Raw genomic sequence first — 23,634 nt, forward strand, 5'->3', positions numbered from 1 at the left:
TCCCCCGGCCCCTGCCCCGGCTGCGCGGGCCCCCGCCGGGCCCATGGGCTGCGCGGCCGAGCGGGCGCTCTGAGCGCGGCGCGGGTCCCCGGGGCGGCCCGGAGGCGAGCGTGAACGAGGTGAGCGGGGGCGCCGGGCGCGGGGCGCGGGGACGCACGGGGCGCCGGCGGGGTGGGGGTTAACCGGCGCGCGGCCGGAGCGCCCTGCCCGGCCGGGGGGGCGCCGCGTAGGGAGCGCTCGGGGGGCTGCGCCGGGCGGGCACCCGAATGGAGGAGACCGTCTGGAGGTGAGCGGCGCCGGCCCGCGGGGCGCTGGCCCCCAACCCGGCTTGCGGGGACACCGCTGACCGGGCCGATAAGTCCTTCCCCCGCCTACCGCGGCGCCCAGCGGACCCCGGCCCGGCCCACACCCGGCCACCGCTTCGCCACCTTTCTCCGCGCAATTCCTTCTTTTTTTGGTGGGGGAGGGGCATGAATTAAGGACGAGGAGGACCATTGCGATCCAGCGTGGATCTGTACGAGCCTCTGCGCAAGCCCCAAACGCCCCCGGACGGCCCCCTGCTGGGGCCAGAATTGGAGAAGATCGTCCTTTCCCGGGCCGGGCTGGGAGATGCGGAGGCCTGGGCCATAGGAGCAGAGGGTCTTTGGCCGGTGGGAGCCTCAGGACAGAGGTCGTTCCGCGTCCGGCGGGGAAGGACTAGAGATCCATCTCCCCGGTCTGGCCAAGCTACCACGGGCTCCCCCACCTCGGGGTGCTCAGCTGGCCTCTGCGGAATAAAGGCCATCCGCCAGCCTGCTGCAGACGCGGCGGGGGCTGGGGGAGGGGCTGGCACTGCCAGGCTGAGTGCAACCGTTCTCGTTCAGCCTGTGCGCCCACCTTGGGGTGGGGGGTATGTAATAGTCTGGCCTGGAGGGGAGGGGGCAACAGTGCGCCCAGCCCCCACCAGGTCATCTCTTCTGGGAGAATTTGCCTTCTAATTTCCTGCTGCAAAAATGCACTGGCTTCTGCAAAGTGGAGCGCTGGGGCCTGGGCTCCGCAGTAATGAGGGGGCGGGGGTAGGCGGTTCCATAGGATGGAGGAGAGAGGTGACAGGATCTAGTGTGGCGTCTGCAGTTTTCTTGTGCAGCTTGTGGGGGGGTGCTGGAGGCCAGGGGAGCGGTGTTCTTCCTGCCCTGTGCCCCTGCTCCTGGGAGTCTGCGGAGGTCTGAGGGTCTGTGCACTCCCCGTCATCTCCCTGAGACCTTGCTCCCAGGGCAGCCCCGGGAATGAGTGTAGCATCCAGCGCCCCGTCCTGCTCAAGGAGGACAGATGTCCCATGTGTTCGCTCCTCAGATGGTTGATAAGCACCTTGCCAGAGATGGCCAGATCATGTGACCAGGAGCTGGGAGTTCATCTTGAAGTCTGGCTGGAACACCTCCTGCTGTAGTCAGCCTAGGGCCCCAGAAGAGTTGCTGGGCAGGTTCTGGTCCCCTGCTGCCCACAGCCCTTGGGAAGGCTCCTGGGCCCCAGAGGCTGCCTCTGGGAAAAGCAGGTTCCATGCACAAAGATGCAGAAAGATGCCTAAAGTCACCTTCTGCTCCAGGACCCTTCCCAGCATCACCTCTCTTCTCAGGCTGAGACTGACCTTGGGGCCCAGAAGCTTCAACCAGGCAGAGAGCTCGGGGGACCATGGGCTGGGGGTGGAGGAAGCCAGAGAGTGTCTGCACATGTCCTAGATGTGCAGCTCATAGGGAAAGGAGAGGAAGGGGCCAAACCCACAGCAAGAGTGATGTGGGTCAGACTCTGACCATCGGGGCTGTATAGGCTGAGGCCGCCTCTGCCTGAACCCCTCGGGACAATGACGGGTAGATGCTGGCGCAGGTATTTAACATGGCGGGGGGTGTGGGGGGGAATGGTGACCCACAGAAGTTTTGCAGATCAGTGGGGCTAAAACAAGCCAGGCAGGAACAGAGGAAACCTAGATTCGTAGGGTCCCGAGCCTGCCTTTCCAAGGACCCACACGCCATGCTAAGCCCTCCTATCCCAGTTCAGCCCCGATCCGCGGGAACTGAGCGGGTAGGGCCTCCACCCCACTGTCTCCCAAGTCCATAGCCTCCCCAGGACAGGCTGGCTCTGCTTGGCCTTGCCAAGCCCAACCGGGACAGATGAAGGCCAGCTTGGGTCCTGTGCCACTCACCCCAGAGAGCTGAGGGGGAGCAGAGAGTGGGGGCGAGAACATCTGGTAACATAAAGGGTCAAGCGAGCTGACCTGGTCTGTGCACGTGGGCCCCCTGCCGCTGGAAGGTCACCCCCTACCAGTCTCTCTCCTGGCCTTCTGAGTGTAGCAGTTTCTGCCTCCAAAGCTTCCCCTGGGTCAGAGTGAGCTGACACCCAGCATCTTGGGTCCGTCCACCGTCAGCTCTTCCTGAGGCCTGCCTGTGTGACCAGGCTCCGCAAGGGCTGGAGATACACTGTGAGTGAGCTGCAGTCTCTGTTTGCCCGTTTCTGGGGGTCATGGATCCCTAGACGCTGAGCACAAAGTCCTCTGGTGAAGATGCCCTTGATTGGGAGTTTCCTGGTCATGCATGTGCTCAGGGACATGGATGTGCCGCGTGGAGGATGTGGGAGCCCGTGTGAGGAGATGCGTTAGCTGCACCTGGGGTTCAGGCACCCTGGGACCTTGGGGCATTCAGCATACAGAATGTGAGAACGCACGCGTCCAGTGACCACATGAATGTGCACACGCACTGTCATGTGAATAATTGCACACAGAGCTGGGGTGGACTCGGGGAATGGGGTAAGTACCGGGCCCTGAGCTCAGCCAGTGTGCCGAGGGGCGTGTCCAGCCTGCATGCAGCACGGGGGCCAGGCAGCGCTGCGTCTATGTACCTGGCCTCGGGGAGCCCGGGTACTGCCTGCGGCCTCCTAGGCCATGCCCAGCCAGGGCAGGGGGGGGAGGGGCCTCCTTCTGCTGTTGGGCTAGGAACTGCTGTCTCCCTGGCCCTGGGCCCGCTGATAGGGGTGTGTGGGGCTGTGCCTCCCTCACACCTGGCCCAGGCTCTGGGTGCTCTCTCCCCAGGGAAGGGGTCTCGCTGAGCCTGGGGTGGGTCTTAAAAGCGGGGAGGCCCAGGCCCTACCATGTCTGTTGCCTCTGTGCCCACCTGGCCTATTCTAGCCCCACTGCTCTGCTCAAGGCTGCCCTGAGCGTCTCCACCCCTCCCACCCTGCTGCCCAGCTCCAGGCCCTGATCCGTGTGTTGCACCTCAGGAGGTGACGGGTCTACGCCGCAGGAGCTCCAGGTCCGAGGAGGCCCTGTGGGTGCGGGTGCCCACCCAGGAGGCCAGCTCGGTGTAGGTCTCTCAAAGGAGGAGTGCTCTGGCCAGACCTTGGTCTTTCAGAGAAGGCCTCCCAGGGGTGGGAGGGAGGGAGCCTGTGCACGTGGCTGCTGGAAGGTGAGGAAGGTTAGGATCCGGTGGAGCAGGATGGAGAGGGGCTGGCCTGGCTGGGGTGGTCCAGGCCCAGCTACTGGGCACCTGCAGGGTGGAGCGGGGTGGGAGCCAGCAAACGAGGAGTGGACCTGGCTCTGCAGAGCGAGCTGCTCCGTGCTGCTGCCGCAGGAGCAGCGGTTGCCTGGCACCTCTGCTGTTGCCATGGAGACGACGGAGGTGCCAACTTGCTAATGAGTCCCCCTCGGCTGCAAATAACAATACTACACTGGTTAATAGGGCCGAGCCGGAGGCTTCCTTGGGAGGCGGCGGCCGGGTGGGGACCAGGTACCGGGCCTGGGATCAAGCTGCCCCCCCCAGCCCTGCCCCCACTCTCCTCCCTGGGTCTCCAACCTCACCTCCCTGCCCCTCCTCTAGCCTCCTTTCCCATCTGTGGAGTGGGCAACTCTCCACGTCCCTCCGGTCATTTAAGGACCAGAGGGCGGGAGGCGCGCAGGCTGGCCACGGGGAGAGCGAAGGCCTCTCCCCTCCCTCCCCCTCCCTTGTCCCCGCACCAGAGTTCCATTTGGCTTCTGTCGTTTTTGGTGGGAGGTAGCCCACCCCCACCTAACCCATGAGGATAGGACCCTCTGGCCCACGGTGTCCCCAGCCCACTGCATCCCTGTCAGGGTCCTGGGCCTCTGAACTGGGCTGTGGTCCACATCAAAGGGTGGGAGGCTCTGCTCAGGCCTGCAGGAGCAGCGTGTAAAGGGGACCTGGTGGCCACGGCCTGCCACAGCCTTGACAAGGTTCAGGTTAGCACTCAGGAAAAGCATCTCAGAACAGCTCAGACAGGAATCGAATTGGGGACCCCTTGGCACACAGGCAGGGACCCCCTTAGTAGGCAGGCCCTGTGGCTGTTGAACTTGCTTGGCGTGGCCTTCAGGAGGGCAGCAGCCCCAGCTACACCCCCAGGCCTTGCCCCGCAGTTGAACTGGAGTGCCTGAGGAGTGGGGTGTCTGTGAACGGGACCCCAAGGCCCCAGCACTGTCCAGGGCCATCCTGGCAACCCCCTTGTCAGCAGCTCCGGTGGCCCAGCCTGGGGCTGCCCACACCACGCGGGCCCGGTCCCCGCCTGCCTTGCACCTCTGTGACCTCCGCCATCCCCCTCCCCAGCCTAGGAGCTCGCCCGAGGGGGTGGTCCAGAGATGGTGGCAGCTGTCCCCAGTGTCATCAGCGCTGTTTGAAAGGTGACGAGTGTCCTCAGGTGCCGCACCCCAACGCTCTCTGCAGCTACAGGCTGGGGGCTTGCAGAGGGGGTTCCCTCTCTGTGGTCCCTGGAGGGAGCATCTGTCTCCCGGCCTCCCCCACCCCCAAGATGGCTGGGGATGTGGCAGAGGGAAGACCCTGAGTGAATGGCAGCCGTGGACGCCCCGGGTTCTGTCCAGTCTCATTAATCGGGTTGATCCCACCCCTTCCCTGAGCCTCAGTTTCCGCAGTTTTAAAGCAAACTCATCGTCCTGATGCTGCATGCCTCCGGGGGGCGCTCTGAGGCTTGGGGGTGCCTAGAGAAAGGCCAGGCCTGGCAGGTAGGACGGGGGTGGCAGAGCCTTGGCACAAATTGTGGGAGGGGCCTTCCGCCCAGGCTCTGGAGTCCCCCCCGCCATCCAGATTATCAGCTTATGCAGCGATTGGGCTGCAGGGGCTGGAGACGGAGGGTGTGCCACGGACAGACGGGAGGGCTTGGCAGTGGGGGAGGGTGGGGGCATGTTCCGGACCCTGCCTTGCCCTGGGTGGGGGGAAGTGGGAAGATGTGGAGGCCGGATTGGGGAGAGGTCTGCATCCCAGGGGTGGGATGACAGGAGATGCAGGGGCAGAATGAGGTGTTCTGGAATGAGTGAGGGTCCGTGGACCCAAGGGCCCAGGAGAGGGGCCCTCAGGCCTCGTCCTGCCTTTCCAGCCCAGCCTGAGCCCCGAGGCCCTTCCCTCCGTGAGCCCCCACTTGCCTTGCCGTGTCCTGCTGAGAGGCTGGCGCCGTGACCGGGAGGGTGCAGCAGTGGACGGGCCACTCCCGAGCACCCTTCCATGGGTCACAGACTCCCCGAGTCGAGCCCAGAGGGGTCAGGGAGCTCGACCTGCACAGAGGAGCCAGAGGAGCCAGAGGGAGGGAGGGCCCCACGGGCATACGTCAGGCCCAAACGCGCCGGTGCCCCTGGATCAGTGCCACCGCCAGCCCCTCGGAGGCCGGCCCTGCCGATGCCCACCCCCGGGGCCTGCAGCGCCTCTCACAGTCTGCCTGTCCTTACAGGTCTGGCGCCATGCCCAGGCACTCGGAGCCCTAGGCCACACCCGGGCAGTGGGAGCGGCCCCTGCTCACTCCCGGGCTCACCCCCTCCCCACTGCCCACTGCCACGCCATGGCCGGGGACCGGCTCCCTCGGAAGGTGATGGATGCCAAGAAGCTGGCCAGCCTGCTGCGGGGTGGGCCCGGGGGCCCACTGGTCATTGACAGCCGCTCCTTCGTGGAGTACAACAGCTGGCACGTGCTCAGCTCCGTCAACATCTGCTGCTCCAAGCTGGTGAAGCGGCGACTGCAGCAGGGCAAGGTGACCATCGCGGAGCTGATCCAGCCCACCTGTCGCAGCCAGGTACCGCCTTGTGCCTGCCCATCCCCTCCAGGGTCCTCCGGGGGCCTGGGCTGGGGCAGCTCCCCTTCCTCTGCCTTCGAACCTAACCTGGGCTCCTAAGGGTTGGAATCTGAGCCATTGTAGAGCAGTTCCCCGCTCCCTCTTAGGGCTACAAGAAGGCCCCTCCCCCCTCCGCTGACAGGTTCAACACCCGTCCCCCCTTCCTTCCCTCCCAGAGCCACTGACCCCGTCTGGGTCCCCACTCGGCCCGCACTCTGATGGCTGTGTGGACTTGGAAGAGGACGGGCCTGGTGGCCGAGGGTCTCACGCAGACAGCTCATGTCCCCAGCCCCCCGTTCTTTCCCCTCCGGAGTCTTGAGGACCCGGAATTCTCTCTGTGGCCCCCAAGAATGTCTCAGGTCACCTGCAGAGAACAATCCTGTCTCTATTCCCAAGGAGTGTTGAGTCCGCACTGGGGAGGGACCGGGACTGCTGGGCCGTGACCTGGGAAGGCAGTGGCACCTCCAGTGGGGGAGGGGTGGCCCGCCAGGCAGCCCAGAGCCTGAGGGAGGGGTCTTGGTCTCAGGCCCTGCCCCATGCAGAGCTGGGATGTGAGAGGACCCAGATGGGAGTCCCCCCACCCCAAGGGCAGAACCGGCTCCCTATGGCTACCGTGAGGGGAATCCAGTGATTAACAACCCCTAGCGAGGTCTCCCGGCCAGGACGCTCTCCCATTGGCTGCCGGTGACATCATCTGGCCCAGGGTTGGCAGCTCAGCTGGCTTAAGGGCTGAGCGTGCTTGGGGGGCGGGGCATCAGCTGCCGTCTGAGCGGGAGCTGCTCCACATCTGGGCCCCGGTGGCATCCGAGGGGCGGGGGCAGCCGGAACCCCCGCTTCCTGCTGCTGCTGCCTGGATCACTGGGGGGAGGGGTCTTGCCACAGCCCTCAGTTTCCCCATCACTAGCCGGGGAGGAAAGGAGAGCCCAGACCCAAAGACCCCCCCCCACTTAAGAACCCCCGAAGTGTGCCTCCCGGGTCCCTAAGGAAGAGTTGATTTCCCTCAGCCTCCCTGGGAGCCAGCAGCCCCGGCCTCCCTGTGCGCCTGCCACCTGGCCCCTGTGTGCACCTGCCGGGAGCCCCACTGCCTTCCCCGTGTCTCCTCCACGCGGGCCTGGCCCACAGTGTCTGTCACCTTCACTCGTGTGAGTGCGCGCACCGGGCTCGGCCACGTCGGGGATGCGTGTCCCCCTGGCCCTCCCCGCTCCAAGGGTCTGCCCGTGTGGCTGTGGGCATTTACACCTGTCCAGGTGTGAACTGTGGCTGGGTGCCTGCCCCCACTCCCCTTGGGGCACCCAAGCGGCAGCCCCTCCCTTCCATCCCCCGACCAGCAGCAGCAGTGGCAGCAGGGGGTGGGGCAGCTGGCAGGTGCCCGGCCACCGTGACCTCTGCCCTCTTGGCCCCCAGGTGGAGGCCACGGAGCCGCAGGACGTGGTGGTCTATGACCAGAGCACAAGGGACGCCAGCGTGCTGGCCGCAGACAGCTTCCTCTCCATCCTGCTCAGCAAGCTGGACGGCTGCTTCGACAGCGTGGCCATCCTCACAGGTGCGTCTGGAGGCCTCTCTCCCCGCCGCCGGCAGCTTGGCGGGGGCGGGGGGGGGGTCTGTCTCAGGAGTCATGTTCTGGCTCTGCCTCTGCTCTCCTCTCTGAGCCCGGAGACCAGTGTGTGCTGCGGCAGTGGGGGCCTGGTGGGGATGAACCTCCGTAGCTCTGGAGTTCTCAGGGGCTCCAGGGACCCCTCCTCTGGGCCACCACACTTCAGAGCCCCCTCCAGCACAGGCCCATCCCCACCACCAGCAGGTGAAGAGGGGGACAGGAGGGAACCCCCGACACAGGCCTGGGGCAGGGGAGATGGGGGAGGAATCTAGGCCAAGACCCGGTCTGCCTTGGAAACCACCCCCACCCCGCCACACACACACACACGCACACGCACACACGGCACTGAGCCAGAACTTGTCCCACACGGGGGGGGGGTCCCCTGAACACTCCAGCTGGCACAGGTGGCCTCACAACAGCCTGCTTGATCATGACTGCTGTCTGGTGGGCGAGTGGAAGTCCCCACAGGGCTTCCCATTCCCCAGAAGCAGCCTGGCCAGCCCCCCATACACACACGCACGCATGCAGGCTGCACTGTGGTTCTTACCCACTCCTTCCTCCTGTAGGCAGTGGCTAACATACTTCTGCAGAATCCACCCCCTGCCCAGGTGGCCCAGGGCCTGTCCCAGGGGCATGTGGCCTCCCTGCCTGGGTGCCCCTGGCCTCTGGTTGCCCAGGGCCATAGCAGGCGGGGGGGGGCACGCTGGCGTCACCCCCACCCCCACACAGCTGGTGGGGTGCTTCGGTTCATTCGGCACACCTGCCCTGAGCATCTACTGAGCACGACGGGGGTGCTGGTCGGTGGGCACGGGAGAGGGGCGGCTGCAGGCGGGCTCCATCAGCTGCAGGAGCCAGGCAGCTCCGGGCAGACCTCTCAGAGGAGGGGCTGCATGAGTGCATGCTGCCCTCTACACGTGCGTCGTGTCCAGGACGGAGGGCTCTGCATGGCCGGCTCTGCGAGGTCAGAGGGTGTCTGCACCTGGCTCTGTGTGTGTGTGCGTGCGCGCGCGTGTGTGTGTGTGTGTGCGTGTGTGTGCGTGTGTGTGCGTGTGTGTGTGTGTGTGTGTGTGTGAACTCTGGGAACCAGAAGCCACAGAAATGCAGATCCTCTGATTTAGCCGCTGGGCTCAGTTTGGGGACCAAGCAGGGGGGCAGTTTTACAGGGGTCCTGGGCAGAACGGGAACCCTCCCAGGGCCCAGATGGGAGCCCCTGTGTGTGTGTGTGGACGCACGTGTGTCCCAGCCAGAAGTGACAACCAGAGGCCCTTCTGGGAGTCTGAGAAGAGGGTACTGGAGCAGCGCCCTCCCTTACCCCTGGGCTGTCCAGGGAAAGCCCAGAGCCTCTCATGGTCTGTCTCCCTGGGGGGCTGAGGGGGGTCACCTGGGACCCGGCCGTGCCCCACCTGGCTCACTCAGCCTTAGGAAGCACTGCCTCACCCTGCAGGGTTAGAGTATTCGCTCCCATTTCTCTGAGGGCCAAGCCAGGGAGAAGCCGTGACCCCCCACCATATGGGGAAGGCTCACAGTGACGCCAAATCAGGACCCGAACTTGGGGACGGCCTCCTGGCCTGGCCCACGGTGCCCACCTGAACCAGTGAGAACGGCAGGGCAAGGCTGAGGGGGTTAGAGCGATGCTGCCCGCCCACAAAGGGGAAGTGAGTCTCTTCTCGGGGATCACCAGCACCGCAGAAGCCAGATGGGAGGACCAGGCCCCCTCCGTGGGTGGGGCACAGCCAGAGAGAAGGCAGCTCCAGGACATCGAGGTTTGCTGGAGAGGGCCGTGGGGGCGGGCCGTGCCGGGGTCCAGAACCGGCTGCCGTGACCAATGCCGCGCCCCTCCCCCCACAGCTGCTCCGCTGGTGACGTCCGGTGGGGCGGGCATGGGAAAGGGAGCCTAGCCCTTTAAGCGGCGGGCGGTCCTGCCCAAGCCGGCTGCGCCCCGGTGCGCGTCCCTGCGGAATGCGGGCTGGTGATGTCGCCGCAGGCGGCTCAGCCCGCGCGCGTCGCCCTCGCACCCTGGTCGGAGACGGCGGAGGGAGCAGCCCCTGCGCGGAGGGTGGGTGCGGCCCCAGCCTGGGACCGCGGCGGGGCGGTGGGGGCTCCCGGGCGCGCCGCCCCGGTCCGAGCAGGAGCGCGTGGTGGAAGAGGCGGGTGGGGCCGGGAGTCCTCCCAGGACGTGCGCTTTTGTGCGGGTTCGGGGTTTCATTGTGAAGCCTGGGAGCTGCGTGTGGCTTCCCCTGACCTGCAAGGCAGAGAGAGCAGGGGGTTGGGGGGGGTCCCTCCGGAAGGAAGGTGCCCTGGAGAGCCCTCGGCGAGGCCCTGAGAGTCCGGGCCGGGGTGGGGGGGGGGACCTGCAGAGGGTCCAGGGCTGCTGGCACCCTCCCTTGTCACCCATCCCCAGAACCTGGGGTGGCCCTGAAATCGCGGAAGGACTGCAGTCTCAGGCCCTACCAGACCTGGTGTCTACAGCGGGTTTGTAGGGGGCACCCCAAGCTGCCTGGCTCTTCCTGGAGGGGGTTCCTGGGGGTTCCAGGAATTGCAGCAAAGGCTGGCAGGTCTCTGCACCTGCCCTGAGACTCTCTTTAGGTGGGAGGTTCCTGATGGAATTCCCCCACCTCCATACTTGTCTGTCTTTGACGCTGAGAGAGCAGAGAGTAGGGGAACCGGGGCAGAGGAGTCTTGGGAGAGACGGTGCAGACCCTGCCCGTCCGCAGTGGGCGCTGTCCTCCAGCAGGAGTATCCAAGGGGCCCCTGGCTCTGGACTGTGAGTTGGGGCCCACCCTGGCACCCAGCTAAGCCCACCTCCCCTCCTGGGGACCTGAGAGCCACGGCATTGTCAGTCACCTGCCTCTCCCTGTCCAGCCAGCAGGTTTCTGAGGAAGGGACCCCTTTCCCTCCAAGGCTTATACCTCCACACCCCTAGGCTGGAGGTCCCCCACCTCTGTGGCCCCCCAAGGTCAAGGCTTTGTTGGGGGCACAGGGAGTGCACACGTCAGGCATTCTCGTTGGGCACCGAGCTGGACCGGGGCGAAGGCTGAGGCCACCAGGCATCTCTGTCCTCCGGAATCAGCCAGGTCTCTGGCACCAGCTGTGTCTGTGGGGCAGGGCAGGAAAGCACAGGGCACCTGCCTGGCTCCCCTGCCTCCTCCGCGGGATGGGGTAGGCCTTGGTCCAGTGGTTTCTTGGTCCTCTTCCCTGAGCCTCATAACAATGCCTGGGGCGCACAGGACCAGGACACTGAGGCCCGCGGTCACTCGCAGAGTCAGACGTGTGCCCGTGGGCCCCCCTCAGCCCTTTCTGGCCAGCGGAGGGTCTCCCTCCACCAATCTGGCCCAGCGCACACGTGCGGGAAAGGCGGCAGGACACATGCCAGCCACGTGTATAGCGCGTGGCCTGCGCGCTGCCGGTCCCCAGCGTTCCCAGCTCTCAGCCCAGCCTCTGCTCCTCCGTAGTCCCCTGCTGGGTGGAATGGAGCCGTAACCTGAGCGCAGATGCCCCTGCTGGCTGTGCCAGCTCCAGTGGGTGATGTCATGCCCAGTGTGGGGGGGCAGGCTGGCCCTCAGAAGCCCTTGCCTCCCGGTCCTGGCATCCAAGCCTGGCCCGGGGCTCCTGGCCAATTGGAGGCAGGGAGGGATTGCATCAGCCCAGGGGGAGAGGCAGGAAGGCCCAGCCTGGCCCAGGCCACAGTGTGAAGGGGCTGGTGATACCCCTGCAGGAAGACCCCCGTGGCCTCTGAGCCCGCCCCTCTGTGGGCCCTGCACGTGCAGGGCCCATCATTTTTATGGGCCCTGACTTTTATGGGCATCACAGCGGTGTCCTCAGCGAGGCCAGCCCCTGATTAGTGTGAGGAGGAATTAGCGCAGGGGCAGGTGATGTAAATGTGCCGGCCCACGCCCCCCGCTGCGATGAGAATGGCCTTCCAGTACCAGCACGGAGACCAGGTGCTCAGGACAGAGGCTCGCCGATTGGGCTGGGCGTCCGGGTGGGTGTGGCTGAGCCGCGGTGGTGGGTGGGTGGCCTGGCTCCCCTGCCCCAGCCGGCCCACCCCGTGACGCATGTCTCTCCGCTTCTCCTCCTGCAGGGGGCTTTGCCACCTTCTCCTCCTGCTTCCCCGGCCTCTGTGAGGGCAAGCCTGCTGCCCTGCTGCCCATGAGCCTCTCCCAGCCCTGCCTGCCCGTGCCCAGCGTGGGCCTGACCCGCATCCTGCCTCACCTCTACCTGGGCTCCCAGAAGGATGTCCTGAACAAGGTGCGTGCACCGCCGGAGTCCGAAGCAGCTCCTAGGCTGGTCTGGGGGAATGACGGATGCACACAGGTGTGGGGGAAGCACGGGTTGGGGGCACGGGAGGACCCAAGGGGGCCTGGCAGGACCAGAGCAGGGCTCGGGCAGGGCCTGGCCAGGCTGGGTGGAGAGGCAACTCCCTGCCCCTTTGGCAGTGCAGCCCACATGCCAAACTGCTGATGTCACTGGGCCCCTGGCCAGCCCTGAAAGAACCCCGTGTTTTAAAAATGGTGACGAGGGAAGAGGGTAAAGCCACCGCCCAGGCAGCCCAGCCATAAAATTCCTGGGAGCCTACGGCAGGCCAGGCCACAGGTGGGGCTCTCAGGGCCCGCCAGCCTCCTCACCACCCCCTCCCCAACTCTCCCCTCCTCCCCGCATGGGGCCTGCAGGCTCCCACCACAAGAGCATCCCAGCTTTCGGGCCTCCTGCCCAGCCGCACCCCCTTGCAACCTGTTCTCCCACCCTCCCAGGACCTGATGACCCAAAACGGAATAAGCTATGTCCTCAACGCCAGCAACTCCTGCCCCAAGCCTGACTTCATCTGTGAGAGCCGCTTCCTGCGCATTCCCATCAATGACAACTACTGTGAAAAGCTGCTGCCCTGGCTGGACAAGTCCATCGAGTTCATCGGTGAGGTGGACAGCACCCTCCTGCCCAGTCCCGGGGGAGGGCTGGAAGCAGGGGGCCAGGGGTCCTGAACCTGGGGTCGGGGAGGACTGCAGCCCCAGCCCTCACCTGGCCCCCCTGCCCTCAGATAAAGCCAAGCTGTCCAGCTGCCAGGTCATCGTCCACTGTCTGGCCGGCATCTCCCGCTCCGCTACCATCGCCATCGCTTACATCATGAAGACCATGGGCATGTCCTCCGACGATGCCTACAGGTAGCCCCTCCTTCCCGCCTGGGCCTGGCCCCTCCCCTCTCGACCACTAGCCACTGGATGGGCCCAGCAGTGAAGGGCACCCCCCTTTGGCTGCCCCAGCTGCAGATGGGGGCCTGAGCCTAGCCCCGGCACACTTGGGTCTGCACGTCAGCTCTGTGCCCCGGAGTGGGCAGTGGGGGCAGGGGAGAGTCAGGTGGGCAGCCTGGCCTGGCGGGAGCCCCGCCCCCACTGAGCGGCTCTCACCCCAGGTTCGTGAAGGACCGTCGCCCGTCCATTTCGCCCAACTTCAATTTCCTGGGCCAGCTGCTGGAGTACGAACGCAGCCTGAAGCTGCTGGCCGCCCTGCAGGGCGACGGGGCATCCCACCCTGGGACCCCAGAGCCCCTCCCGGGCCCTGCCGCCCCACTGCCGCCGCTGCCACCACCTACCTCAGAGAGTGCTGCCACCGGGAGCGCAGCGGCCATCACCACCAGGGAGGGCGCACAGGTGGGGGGTGGGGAGACCCCCACCCCCGCCCCCGCCCCGGCCACCAGCGCGCTGCAGCAGGGCCTGCGTGGCCTGCACCTCTCCTCTGACCGCCTCCAGGACACCAACCGCCTCAAGCGCTCCTTCTCGCTGGACATCAAGTCGGCCTACGCGCCGAGCCGGCAGCCCGAAGACCCCGGGCCCCCCGACCCCGGGGAGGCCTCCAAACTCTGCAAACTGGACAGCCCATCGGGGGGCGTGCTGAGCCTGCCCTCCCCCAGCCCCGACAGCCCGGACGCGCCGCCTGAGCCACGCCCCAGGCTCCGCCGGCGGCCCCGGCCCCTGGCCGGCTCCCCGGCGCCCGGCCTCGGCCTGAACTTCGGTGACGCCGCCCGGCAGACTCCGCGGCTCGGCCTCTCGGCCCTGTCGGCGCCCGGGCTGCCCGGCCCTAGCCAGCCGGCCGGCCCTGGCGGCTGGGCGCCACCGCTCGACTCCCCGGGCACACCGTCCCCCGACGGGCCCTGGTGCTGCAGCCCCGAGGGCGCGCAGGGCGCGGGCGGTGCGCGGTTCGCACCCTTCGGCCGGGCCAGCGGGCCGGGCGCGGGAGGCGGCGACCTGCGGCGGCGGGAGACGGCGAGGCCCGAGGCCCGGGACGCGAGGACCGGCTGGCCCGACGAGCCGGCCCCGGAGACACAGTTCAAGCGCCGCAGCTGCCAGATGGAGTTTGAGGAGGGCATGGTGGAGGGGCGCGCGCGCGGCGAGGAACGGGCCGCCCTGGGCAAGCAGGCCAGCTTCTCGGGCAGTGCGGAGGTCATCGAGGTGTCCTGACCGCGGCCGGGAGCGGCCCCTCCGCGGGGACCCGGCGCCCCCAGCCCTTCCGCTGCCCTCCCTCGGCTGGGCCCGCTATAAATACATATTATATATAATGCAATGAAAGGTAAATGGTTTTACTGCGATTTTTATCGAGAAGTAAATATTTCCATTTTTTATTTATTTAAGCTGTTCATTCTGGCAATGACTTGGCAACAGTGCGGGCGGTCCTCGGAGCTCTATTTTTACTGTCTGGTATTTAAACTGAAGCCCACGTTTCTAAGCAATATGAGGCCACCTTCAGTTGCAAGCTGGGGTGCCAGGCCTGGGGTTCCCCCCTCCCCCCTCCCCCAGGAAACACTGCTGACCGTTGCAAAGAGGCTGCTGAGCTTTCGTGCACTTTTTACATAAGGGGAAAAAAAGATGAAAAAACCTTTGCCACAAACTGAGCCGCAGAACCTCCCTGCCCCTCCCCCGCCCCACGACCTCCTCTCCTCCCTCTTCCTTCTCTGCTCCTTTCTGGGCACTTCACCAAAGCCATAGGTGGGAGGAGGTGTCCCGGGAGCGGAGGAGGCACCGCCAGCCCCCCGGCCACCTCCAGGCGCCAGGTCTCGGTGCCCTAGAGGGCACCCCCACCGCCCATGCCCCCGGGCCCGTTGCCTGGCAGGTGTTGGGGGCCCAGGGTGTTCAGAGGACTGGGGTCTGGAAGAGGGGAAGAGCGTGGTGAAGGGGGCTCCCGAGTGTCAGATGACATGGGTCCACAGGGCAGGGATGCAGGTGGAATGCCCCCACCCCTGCCCGAGGGGAGGCTGCTGCCCTCTCCTCCGCTTTGGGGGTGCCCCCTAGCGCCAGCTGCCAGTGGGAGAGCCAGCAGGAGGGGGAGCTTGGCCCCTGGGGGGTGGCAGGCTGGAGGAGCTGGGCCCCCAGTGCTGGCTCGGCTGGTCAGAGGGGGCAGATAGATTTAGGGGCTTGTTCTGCAGGTGGAGGTCCCTCCAGGAGGAGTGGCTGCCTTGCAGAGGGAGGGGGCAGTCAGCGCCTGGCAGACCCTTATGCCTCCGGGGGTGGGGGCCTTAGCTTGGGAGGGCCGCCTCCACGTAAATATCCCTGATGTGAGCAGATGCAGGAGGTGTCCCCCACGTCTGCCCAACCTCCATAGGGGCCTCGGAGGAGAGAGACCCCTGTACACCCCTCTCCTCTCCTCTGAAGCCTCCCCGGTATCTTCAAGGTGACATGCCAGTCCCTACTCCCAGGTGGCTTTTTGGCCCAGGTGGGCCAGCCTGGGGGTGAGGGCAGGAGCAAAGCCCCAGCTACCCCTCCTCGGTCAGTGGGACCCAAGGCTTTGGGAGGCAGGAGTGGGTATCCCCCAACCTTCAGATGTCCTAGAGTGTCCAGGAGTGGGGGCTGGTCACCTTGGGGAGAGGCCAGGGGCTTGGCAGAAGGGGTGGCCTGGGCAGGACTGAGTCCTCAGGCAGGCGTTGCGGGGCGGGGGGGGGGGGGGCGTGCCTGCCCCCAGCTGCCCTCTAGCTGTTTCTTCTACTTGTTCTTCTTTTGACCCCCGCCTTATGTCCCGTCATCCCCCCTTTGAACAAAATTTCTGTTCCTGTTCCCTGTGTCCCCACCCCGTCCCCCAAGAGCATAAGCTATCATTGTTGTATTTGCAATCTATGGACTAGAGGTTTAACTATTTATTACTATTGGTTAATTATTATTATTATTATTGATTATGTAAATTTGCCTCCTGTCTGTCTATCGCGTTGTGTTCCTGAGGTGACCCCGGGTGTGGAGGATGCACTGGTCCCCACTCCGCGCCCTACCCCTAAGCTGTCCAGGAGACAGTGCTCAGGGCCGCTGGTTGGGCCCCACCACCCTGGGAGCGGGTCCCATGGCCCGTTCTCCCCGCCCTCCGTCCTTGTCCAGGGCTGGAGCCGCTGTGGCTTCTGTCCTGGGGCGCGTGGGGGCTGTTGCTCATGAGACGCTGGTCGAAGTGAGCAGCTGTGATGAGAGAAGGTCCCGTCTCGGCTGCCCCCTGCCCCCCATGCTGGCGGCACTGGGCACCGGGCAAGAGCCCCTCCCTGGTCACTTCCACCCACTGTCCCAGGCAGGGAGGGGAGGGGGCAGGGCCCCAGCTCTCTCCAAGTCTCTCTTGGCCCTCCCACCCCTCCTGCCGGCCCAGTGCCCCGGCATCAGGGGTCCCCCAGAATGGACCCGGCCCCCTCCTATTATTTGCTGGAAAGTCCAGCGGAGGAGAGGTGGCAGGTCCCCCCGCATGGCTCCCGGTCCCTCTGGACGGGGCTGCCCCACCTCAGAACCCCTTCCCAGCGCGGCCGCTCTCTCATCCCTGTCCTGTCCCCTTCTTTTGTATTTGGAAACGACGTGTTGTAATAAATCCTGAGATGGATGTTTTCTCCACGCCTCCGGCTGCCTCCTTCTTTGGGCTGGTGGGCGGTGGTGTAGAGGGGCTTCCTGGGGCCAGGAGGCTGGGGTGTGGGGCCTGGAGAGTCAGACTGCCCCCGACTCACTGCGCAGAGCCCCGAACCCAGAACCCAGTGGGCCTGCTGTGGCGGAGGGGCAGGTGTACGATGTAGCGCAGCCTTTTTTGCTGTTTCAGGCTACTGACAATTTAAATAACTTAGAACCGTATAAAACGGAGGCTCAGTTTTCCCCTCAGCTGCCCCCACCCCACTCTCCAGAAATAACCACTGGGAACAGTTCCACAGCTCCCTGCACACCTCCGTGTGTGTGCACGCGTGAGCAGCATGTGGGTACACGCACGTACGTACCACACCACAGTTTGCCTTCCCAACAGAAATGGGGGTCTAGCTATACAGAGTGTCTACAACTGGCTTTTATGCTATTGTTTAAATTACTCATTGAAGGTTCAAGGCCCAAAGGCACACAAGGGTACCTGGTGGGAAGTACTGGTGTGTGTCCCCAGCCACCGGCTTCCTCTCCCTGGCACCAGCGCCCCCCTGCAGGCCTCCCTCCCTCACTGCCAGGGCTGCAGAGACTGCAGTGTCAGTGCGGCGGGGCTGAGGCTCCCCGGCCCACGTGTGTTTACAGCTGCAGCTCTGAGCATCTGTGCAGTGCTCTCATGGGACACATTGTAGACCTGACTCCTCTGGGCCATTCCAAAGTATGCCCGGCCGTTACTGTAACGACGGCTCTGACACGCTGAGCGCTTGCTCTGTGCCAGGCGCCACTCTCAGCATTTCCGGGGACCCTCACCTCCCAAGTCTGTGGGCAGCCTCCCCAGCAGGTCTGTGCCCTCAGCCCCTCTGGCCAATGCAGTGCAACCTCCCCGCAGGGGGTCTGACCCTTCCGGAGGTTTGGCCTGCTTATCCTGGGGACCCTCCCCCTCTGCAAGCAGGCAGGTAGCCCAAACCAGGGACACCGGCCAGACCTGTGTCTGTGCATGTGTGTGTGGCCACACACACGTGTTATATGAGCACACACACGCATGTGTAGTGAACGTGTGGTCTCGAGAAGCAAGAGGACGTGCAAGGGCTAGGCCGGGAGGGCCGGGGCTGCGGAGCAGGTAGGGTCCGTGAAGCCTGCGCCCGCAGGAGTCCTCAAGGAGGCGAAAGCTAGAAACACTGACTGCCTCTCTGGCAAGGCTATTTTTAGCTCGAGAACATCTATTTATAACTCTGGCAGCCCCCTGGAGTCAATGAAAGGAGGACTGGAAAAAGCTGACGGCGGTTTGGAGCAGCACCTAACCCTGAGGGAGGTGGGGTACCCAGCAGGGGCCCTGGGGCCAGCGGAGGACTCCGAATCCCCCAGGCTCCCAGGGGTCAACTTGCCCAAGTGCTAAACAAGCCAGGTAGTGAGGCTAGATCTGAACCCTGGGGGCTGGCCTCCCCCCTGCTCTCGACCACCACAGTCTGGTCCCCACCACACCAGGTCTCCTAGATTCTAGGCACCCCTGCTTCTGCCTCTGTGTCTCCCCCCTAGGCCAAGGGCTTTAGGCACTTGATGGCTTTGGGGTGCGGGGGTGGGGGTAGATGGGTGGCATGGGATTGTCTGCGGCTGGTCTCAGCCTATAGACAGCGATGCCATGGGCTAGGGATGCCCACGGCCCCTGCCTGGGCCTGTCTTACTTGTGGACGCCCCCATAAGTAGGACACACATCTCGGCAACGACCATCAGGGAACTTTGAAAAAACAAGGTTAACTACCGGGCCTGAAGGTACACAGTACGCCTGGGGTCACACAGAGAGGTCACCGGTAGAGAGAGACAGAGTGTGGGCCTGGGCTTCTGCTTGTATTGGGTTCGAGTGGGGGGTGCCTAGGGTTTCGCGGGTTCGCTCTTTATTGGTAAATTAAGACATAGGAGTGGGAATAAGGGAAGGGAAACACGGGGTCACACAAGGGGTCAGTTATCTAGGTCACCCAGGGCTTTCTTCATGGGGACCCTCACGGGTGGGGTGGCCTGGCTCTTTAGCTGTGTAGTTGGCATTGTGTTTATTCCAGATAGATGCCTTTTTTTTTTTTTTTTTTTTTTGCGGCACGCAGGCCACTGTTGTGGCCTCTCCCGTTGCGGAGCACAGGCTCCGGACGCACAGGCTCAGCGGCCATGGCTCACGGGCCCAGCCGCTCCGCGGCATGTGGGATCTTCCCGGACCGGGGCACGAACCCGCGTCCCCTGCATCGGCAGTCGTTGAAATGAATGCCTCAGCAATCAAAAGCTTAGTGTCAGGCACTAACTTTACAATCAAAAAAGCTAATTATCAGGCATTTACATTACAGGGGTGGGTGGATGGGTGAGTGGGTAGATAAATGAGTGGTGAGTGGATGGGAGGGAGAGTGGATGGATGGATGGATGGATGGGTGACTGGTTGCATGGATGGGTGATTAAGAAGTGGATGGGTGAATAGGGGTATATGGATGGCTGGGTAGGGGGTAGAGGGATGGGTAAATGGGAGGAAGGCAGGGAGGGAGGGGAAGAAGGTGGGTGAGTAGTAACCTTCCATCACACCTAGTGCACCTCTATTAGTCGGCCGTATATTAAAGCTGTGTGCTTACCTCCATCCTCCCACTGGACCATAGGCATCCTGTCCTTGCTGAAGAAGGTGCCCAGTGGGGCTTCTCTGGTGGCGCAGTGGTTGAGAGTCTGCCTGCCGATGCAGGGGACAGGGGTTCGTGCCCCGGTCTGGGAAGATCCCACATGCCGCGGAGCGGCCGGGCCCGTGAACCATGGCCGCTGAGCCTGCGTGTCTGGAGCCTGTGCTCCGCAACGGGAGAGGCCACAGCAGTGAGAGGCCCGCGTACTGAAAAAAAAAAAAAAAAGAAGGTGTCCAGTGAACGTTCAATGAATAAACCATAAACTACCAGTGTCGGAGCTGCACACCACTGTAGAGACCCAGTCAACCCTCTTCAAGGCCCAACTTCTCCAATGTCCCCCAGAGGGTCAGGGTCAGCCTCAGTGGCCCCTGAGGCCCCGTCTAGCTCAGACCCTGCTTCTGTGGATGGATCTGTCGAGGCACTGCTGGGGCTCAGAACTGCTGGGGCTCAGAGCAGGGCGAGAGCGAAGAGGGTCGGTTCTCAGTAAGGCTGTGGGGGGTGGCTTGGCCTCCGGAGGCCAAGCTGCATGTGGAGAGGTTGGGGCATGTGTAGGGAGAGGGCAGAGGTGGGACTGTGCCCTGCTGGGAAGCTGACCACCTCTGGCCAAGGGATGGGAAGGGACGCATGGCTCTGCGTGGCTCTGGACGGCAGGTAGGCTGGGGGTGGGGTTCATCACTTCTGCAGAAAAGTGGTCCATCCTGAGCAGGGGAGAGGCCCTCTGCCATCCAGGAGAAGCCATGGAGGCTTCGAGGTCTGAAGAATGGAAATGGGGAGTTGGTGTCCCATTCTCCCAGAAAGGGAGGGGGCTGGGTGCTGGGCAGACAATTGGGGGTGGGGCTGACTCCCAGCAGGGCTTCTTGTGGGTGCCTAGCCCACCCAGTCAGTGGGGGCTCATGAGGCTGAGCCCCCAGAGAAACCTCATCGTTTTTGGCAGGGGCAGGGGTGTCGAGACTAGTAAAAGGCAGTCCCAGGACCTGCTTCTGGCCCAGGGGTTGGGGGTCTCCAGACATGGGGTCTTTTTGAAAGAGTGGTGGGGGCCTGATTATGTGGTGATGGTTTTAGAAGGGAGAAGGGGTTGGGGGCAAGAAAGAAGCGGCTCCCCCTGAGGACGGGACCAAAGTTGGTCTTGGGCAGAAGGGAGGGAAAGATGCTGCCATAGGCGACCAGTTCCCAGAGCAAGAGCTGGGGAGGGGGGCGGGGAGGACAAGTGAAACCCCGCCCCCCACCCCACCCCCACCCACACCCCCGCCAAAGACAGGAAAGCTGCGGGTCAGGGTAATGCCAGGGCCAGGCTTGGCCAATTCTAGGCAGGTCCCTGGGGGAGCTCCCTCCAGGCTTTCAAACTTCCCGGCCTGGGGAACTGCGGGGGGGAGGGGCTGGGGAGGGGAGGCCTCTGGGAGGCTGCGGCAGGCGGACTTCGGTTTCTCAGTCTCTGTGCAAACACCACATGTGAGACCAGAGCTGCGAAGGCCTTTCCTCAGGGCAGCCCAGCCGGGCAACTCTGGGAACAGAGGGAAAGCTGCCCCTTTCGCCGTCATTTAAGTGGGGTACCACGCCCACCCTACGCAGCACGTGCGCTCCCGGGACTCCTCGCCGGCGCCTCAACCCCAACCAGGGCACTCTCCCCGCTTGCACACCTGGGGCCTCCGCGGGGTCCCAGCAGGGCAGGTGACTGTCCGGGATGGCGGTGTTGGGACCATGGGCATCCGGGCGGGCGGAAGCCAGACTCAGCCTGACGCAATTGGCGGACGTAGCTATAAATAGCGAAGGAGAGCTTGAAATAGACGTGGGGGGAAGGGAGAGGGTGGGTGGTGAGGGGCCGGAGTCCTGGAGACGGCGGGAGGAGAAAGGATCTGAGCGCCAGACACCAAGGGAGGAAACAAAGCCCCACTTTAGAGCGCGCCCGTCCGGTGGGTGTTCACACCCGGAAACATTTGCGGAAGCAGGGTGAAGTCCAGCCAGCCCAATGCCCACATTGGCGGGGGAGGGCGGGGGTCTGGGACAGGATGGTGACCAGTGCCGGCCGCAGCTCACGGCCTGGCTCTCAGCCTTCGGCTCCCAGGTGACCTGAGGGCAGAGCGGCCCCTCCTCCCGATGCCTCCCAGGACCGGCAGAAATGAGATTTCGTTCCTCTGCCCCTTCCCCAGTCAAGCCCCTGGCGCTGGAGACCCCTCCAACACCCCCCCCCCCCCCCCACCCCCACCCCCCGGGACCCGGCATCAAGGGAAACTAGGCCTGGCAGGAAGGAGGCTCCGCCCCCTGCACCTTTATCTGAACCGTCTACCAGAACCTCCCTGGCTCAGCGGCATTGCCCACCTGCCCCAGGACACGCTGCAGCTTATGGGGGTCCCACGTATCTCGGGCTCTGGACATCTAGGCCGATACTGGGCAACCACAGGCCTGCAGGACTAAGACCCCACGTGGGCCCAGAGGTGGAAGAGAGAACCCCAGGCTCCCTCCCCGAGTATCTCCCCCCCACCCCCGCCCCTGCAAGTGATTTCACACCTAGTTTCAGACCGCACTCTCTCTGAGGTTCCCCCACCCAGGCGCCAGTCCCTCCGCTCCTGGCCTCTGCTGGGGGTCTGCCATGGGGAGCTGGGTGGCAGGCGTTAGGGCAGATCAGGAACAGAGGGTGGCGCGGGAGCTGCTGATAAGGCCCTTCCCCGTGAGGCAACCCTAACAGGAAACTCCAGGAAGGGCAGGATTTGGGGTCGAAGGACGGGCTGGGGGAGGGTACGGTCGGGGGCCTCACCTCACCCAGCCGGTGGCTGGCTGGCCTGCTCCTCCCCGAGGGGAAGGATGCGGCTGCACCGCCAGTGGGGGGACCGTGGGCGCGGCCCCACCGGCCAGTGCGAGGCTGTCCCGCTGGGCGGCGACGTCAGCCCAGGTGTAGGGGCGCCCAGAGCCTCTTGGCTGGGGCGGGAGCAGCCGGCCTCTGGGCCCTCCGGAAGCGCCCCCATCACACTCCGGCCCCTGAGGTCCCCCTCCTGGGAGCCCAGACCCCACCCTACCGGCGCGCACAGCCGGGCCAGCCCCGGGCTCCCGGGACCGGGAGGCTGGGTGTGGTGGGTGCTCCGCGCGCTCGCACTGAGCTCACGCCGGAAGGCCGCGCCCACCCCCGGACGCCGCTAGCCGGGCCCGCCGCGACGTCCTTCATCCTCAAAGCGCCGCTGCCCCTGGGCTCCCGCCCCTCCGCGCGCCCCGGGCCGCGAGTGGAGGGGGGCGCGGTGAGCACCTGCTTCGCGCCAAGCCCGAGGGCATCGCGCCCCAGCCCCCGGTCCGGCCCCAGGTGGGCAAACACCTGCCGGGCGGGGACGAGGCGAGCGCCCTTCCCTGCGTCCCGGGCCGAGCCACACGAGAGTAGGCCTGCCCGCTCAGGGGGCGCACGGTGAGCTCCTCCCTGGCCTCGGGCTCCCACCCCGCGCTCCCGGAGCCGGGCGAGCAGCCCGGCAGCGCCACCTGCTGCCCGCGCTCGGGGAGGGGCGGCCGGTTCGCGGGCCGGGACCCCCAGCCTCCACACATCCCGGGGGCCCTGCTGGCTGGGAGGAAAGCGTGGCTTGGGAGTTCGGGTCTTCAGCGGTCTCCAGCGCCACGGCTCCTTGCCCCCACCCTCCTTCTGAGGCCTCGCCCTTGGCCCATCTGCAGCCTTACCTGCTCCGGGCCTCCCAGCCCCACCGCCACACCCTCAGAGACACCTCTGCCGTCAACAGCCACAGCTGTGTCTCCAGCCAGATCTCACCCTTGGCCTTCAGACCCGGAAAGGCCCAGGTGCTGGGTGCCACCTCCAGTCTAGCTGGCATCTCGTCTCCCTCCCCTGCCCCTTGCCCACACGCCCTCCCCTCCCTTCCCCCCCTCACCCCACGGCCCTCCAGTGAGCAGCACAGGCTGTGGCTCTTGCCTGTTGCTTCAGTTCCACTCCCTGCACCCCTCATCGGGATGGTGACGCCCACGTCCAGGCCTCCAGCCTCTGGTCTCCTCCAGCGGCCCCCACCGCACTCACCTCCACTGAGCGGAGCACCCTCCTTCTGCAAGTCCTTCTCTCTCCCTGGAAGGTGCCCCTGCCCTGGTCTGCAAGTGTGTCCATGCTCCCCCAGTCTTAGGTGCATGGCCTCACTCAAATCCCCCCCATTGCTGAGCAGATATAGACACTTGTCCCCCTCCGTTGGGGGTCTGCCTCTGCCCCCACTGCCCAGCAGGGCGTGGCACTGAGAGTCCCTGATCTCTGCCTTCATGTTCGCGTGACATTCTCCTGTGTGTGTGTCTGTGTCCAAATAGCCCGCTTGTAAGGACACCGGTCATATTGGACTAGGGCCCACCCTCATGACCTTATCTTAACTAATTTCATTTGGAAAGACCCTATTGCCAAGTAAGGTCACCTTCTGGGGCACTGGGGGTCAGGACTTTGGCATATCATTTTGGGCGGGACACAGTGCAGCCCATGGCGGGTGTCAGCAGG

At 64.9% G+C, this 23,634-nt stretch overlaps 2 protein-coding genes across 3 annotated transcripts; both read left to right on the plus strand.

Annotated features, from left to right (window-relative positions):
* The first annotated feature begins 6 nt into the window (after nt 1-6).
* Nucleotides 7-14,550, plus strand: DUSP8 (dual specificity phosphatase 8). 2 transcript variants are annotated; one of them, XM_027090099.1, is made up of 7 exons: nt 7-119; nt 5,713-6,051; nt 7,495-7,633; nt 11,766-11,932; nt 12,436-12,595; nt 12,720-12,843; nt 13,092-14,550. In XM_027090099.1, the coding sequence occupies exons 2-7, from the start codon at nt 5,821-5,823 to the stop codon at nt 14,134-14,136; spliced, it is 1,866 nt and encodes a 621-aa protein (XP_026945900.1). In that variant the 5' UTR covers nt 7-119; nt 5,713-5,820; the 3' UTR covers nt 14,137-14,550. The 2 variants fall into 2 exon arrangements, with proteins under 2 accessions (XP_026945900.1, XP_026945901.1); XM_027090100.1 differs by lacking the exons at nt 7-119; nt 5,713-6,051; nt 7,495-7,633 and adding an exon at nt 7,646-9,740 and having other exon boundaries at nt 13,092-14,301.
* Nucleotides 14,551-14,759: 209 nt separating this feature from the next.
* LOC113611234 (uncharacterized) lies at nt 14,760-16,527 on the plus strand. The gene is given in 4 exon segments (XM_027089895.1): nt 14,760-14,785; nt 15,344-15,570; nt 15,643-15,679; nt 15,681-16,527. Coding segments are annotated over 4 exon segments (699 nt in total). The 3' UTR covers nt 16,090-16,527.
* Nucleotides 16,528-23,634: the final 7,107 nt, after the last annotated feature.

The sequence above is a fragment of the Aethalodelphis obliquidens genome, unplaced genomic scaffold, assembly GCF_003676395.1.
Source record: "Aethalodelphis obliquidens isolate GAN/ISIS:26980383/991018 unplaced genomic scaffold, ASM367639v1 scaffold69, whole genome shotgun sequence".
NCBI classification, from domain to species: Eukaryota; Metazoa; Chordata; class Mammalia; order Artiodactyla; family Delphinidae; genus Aethalodelphis; species Aethalodelphis obliquidens.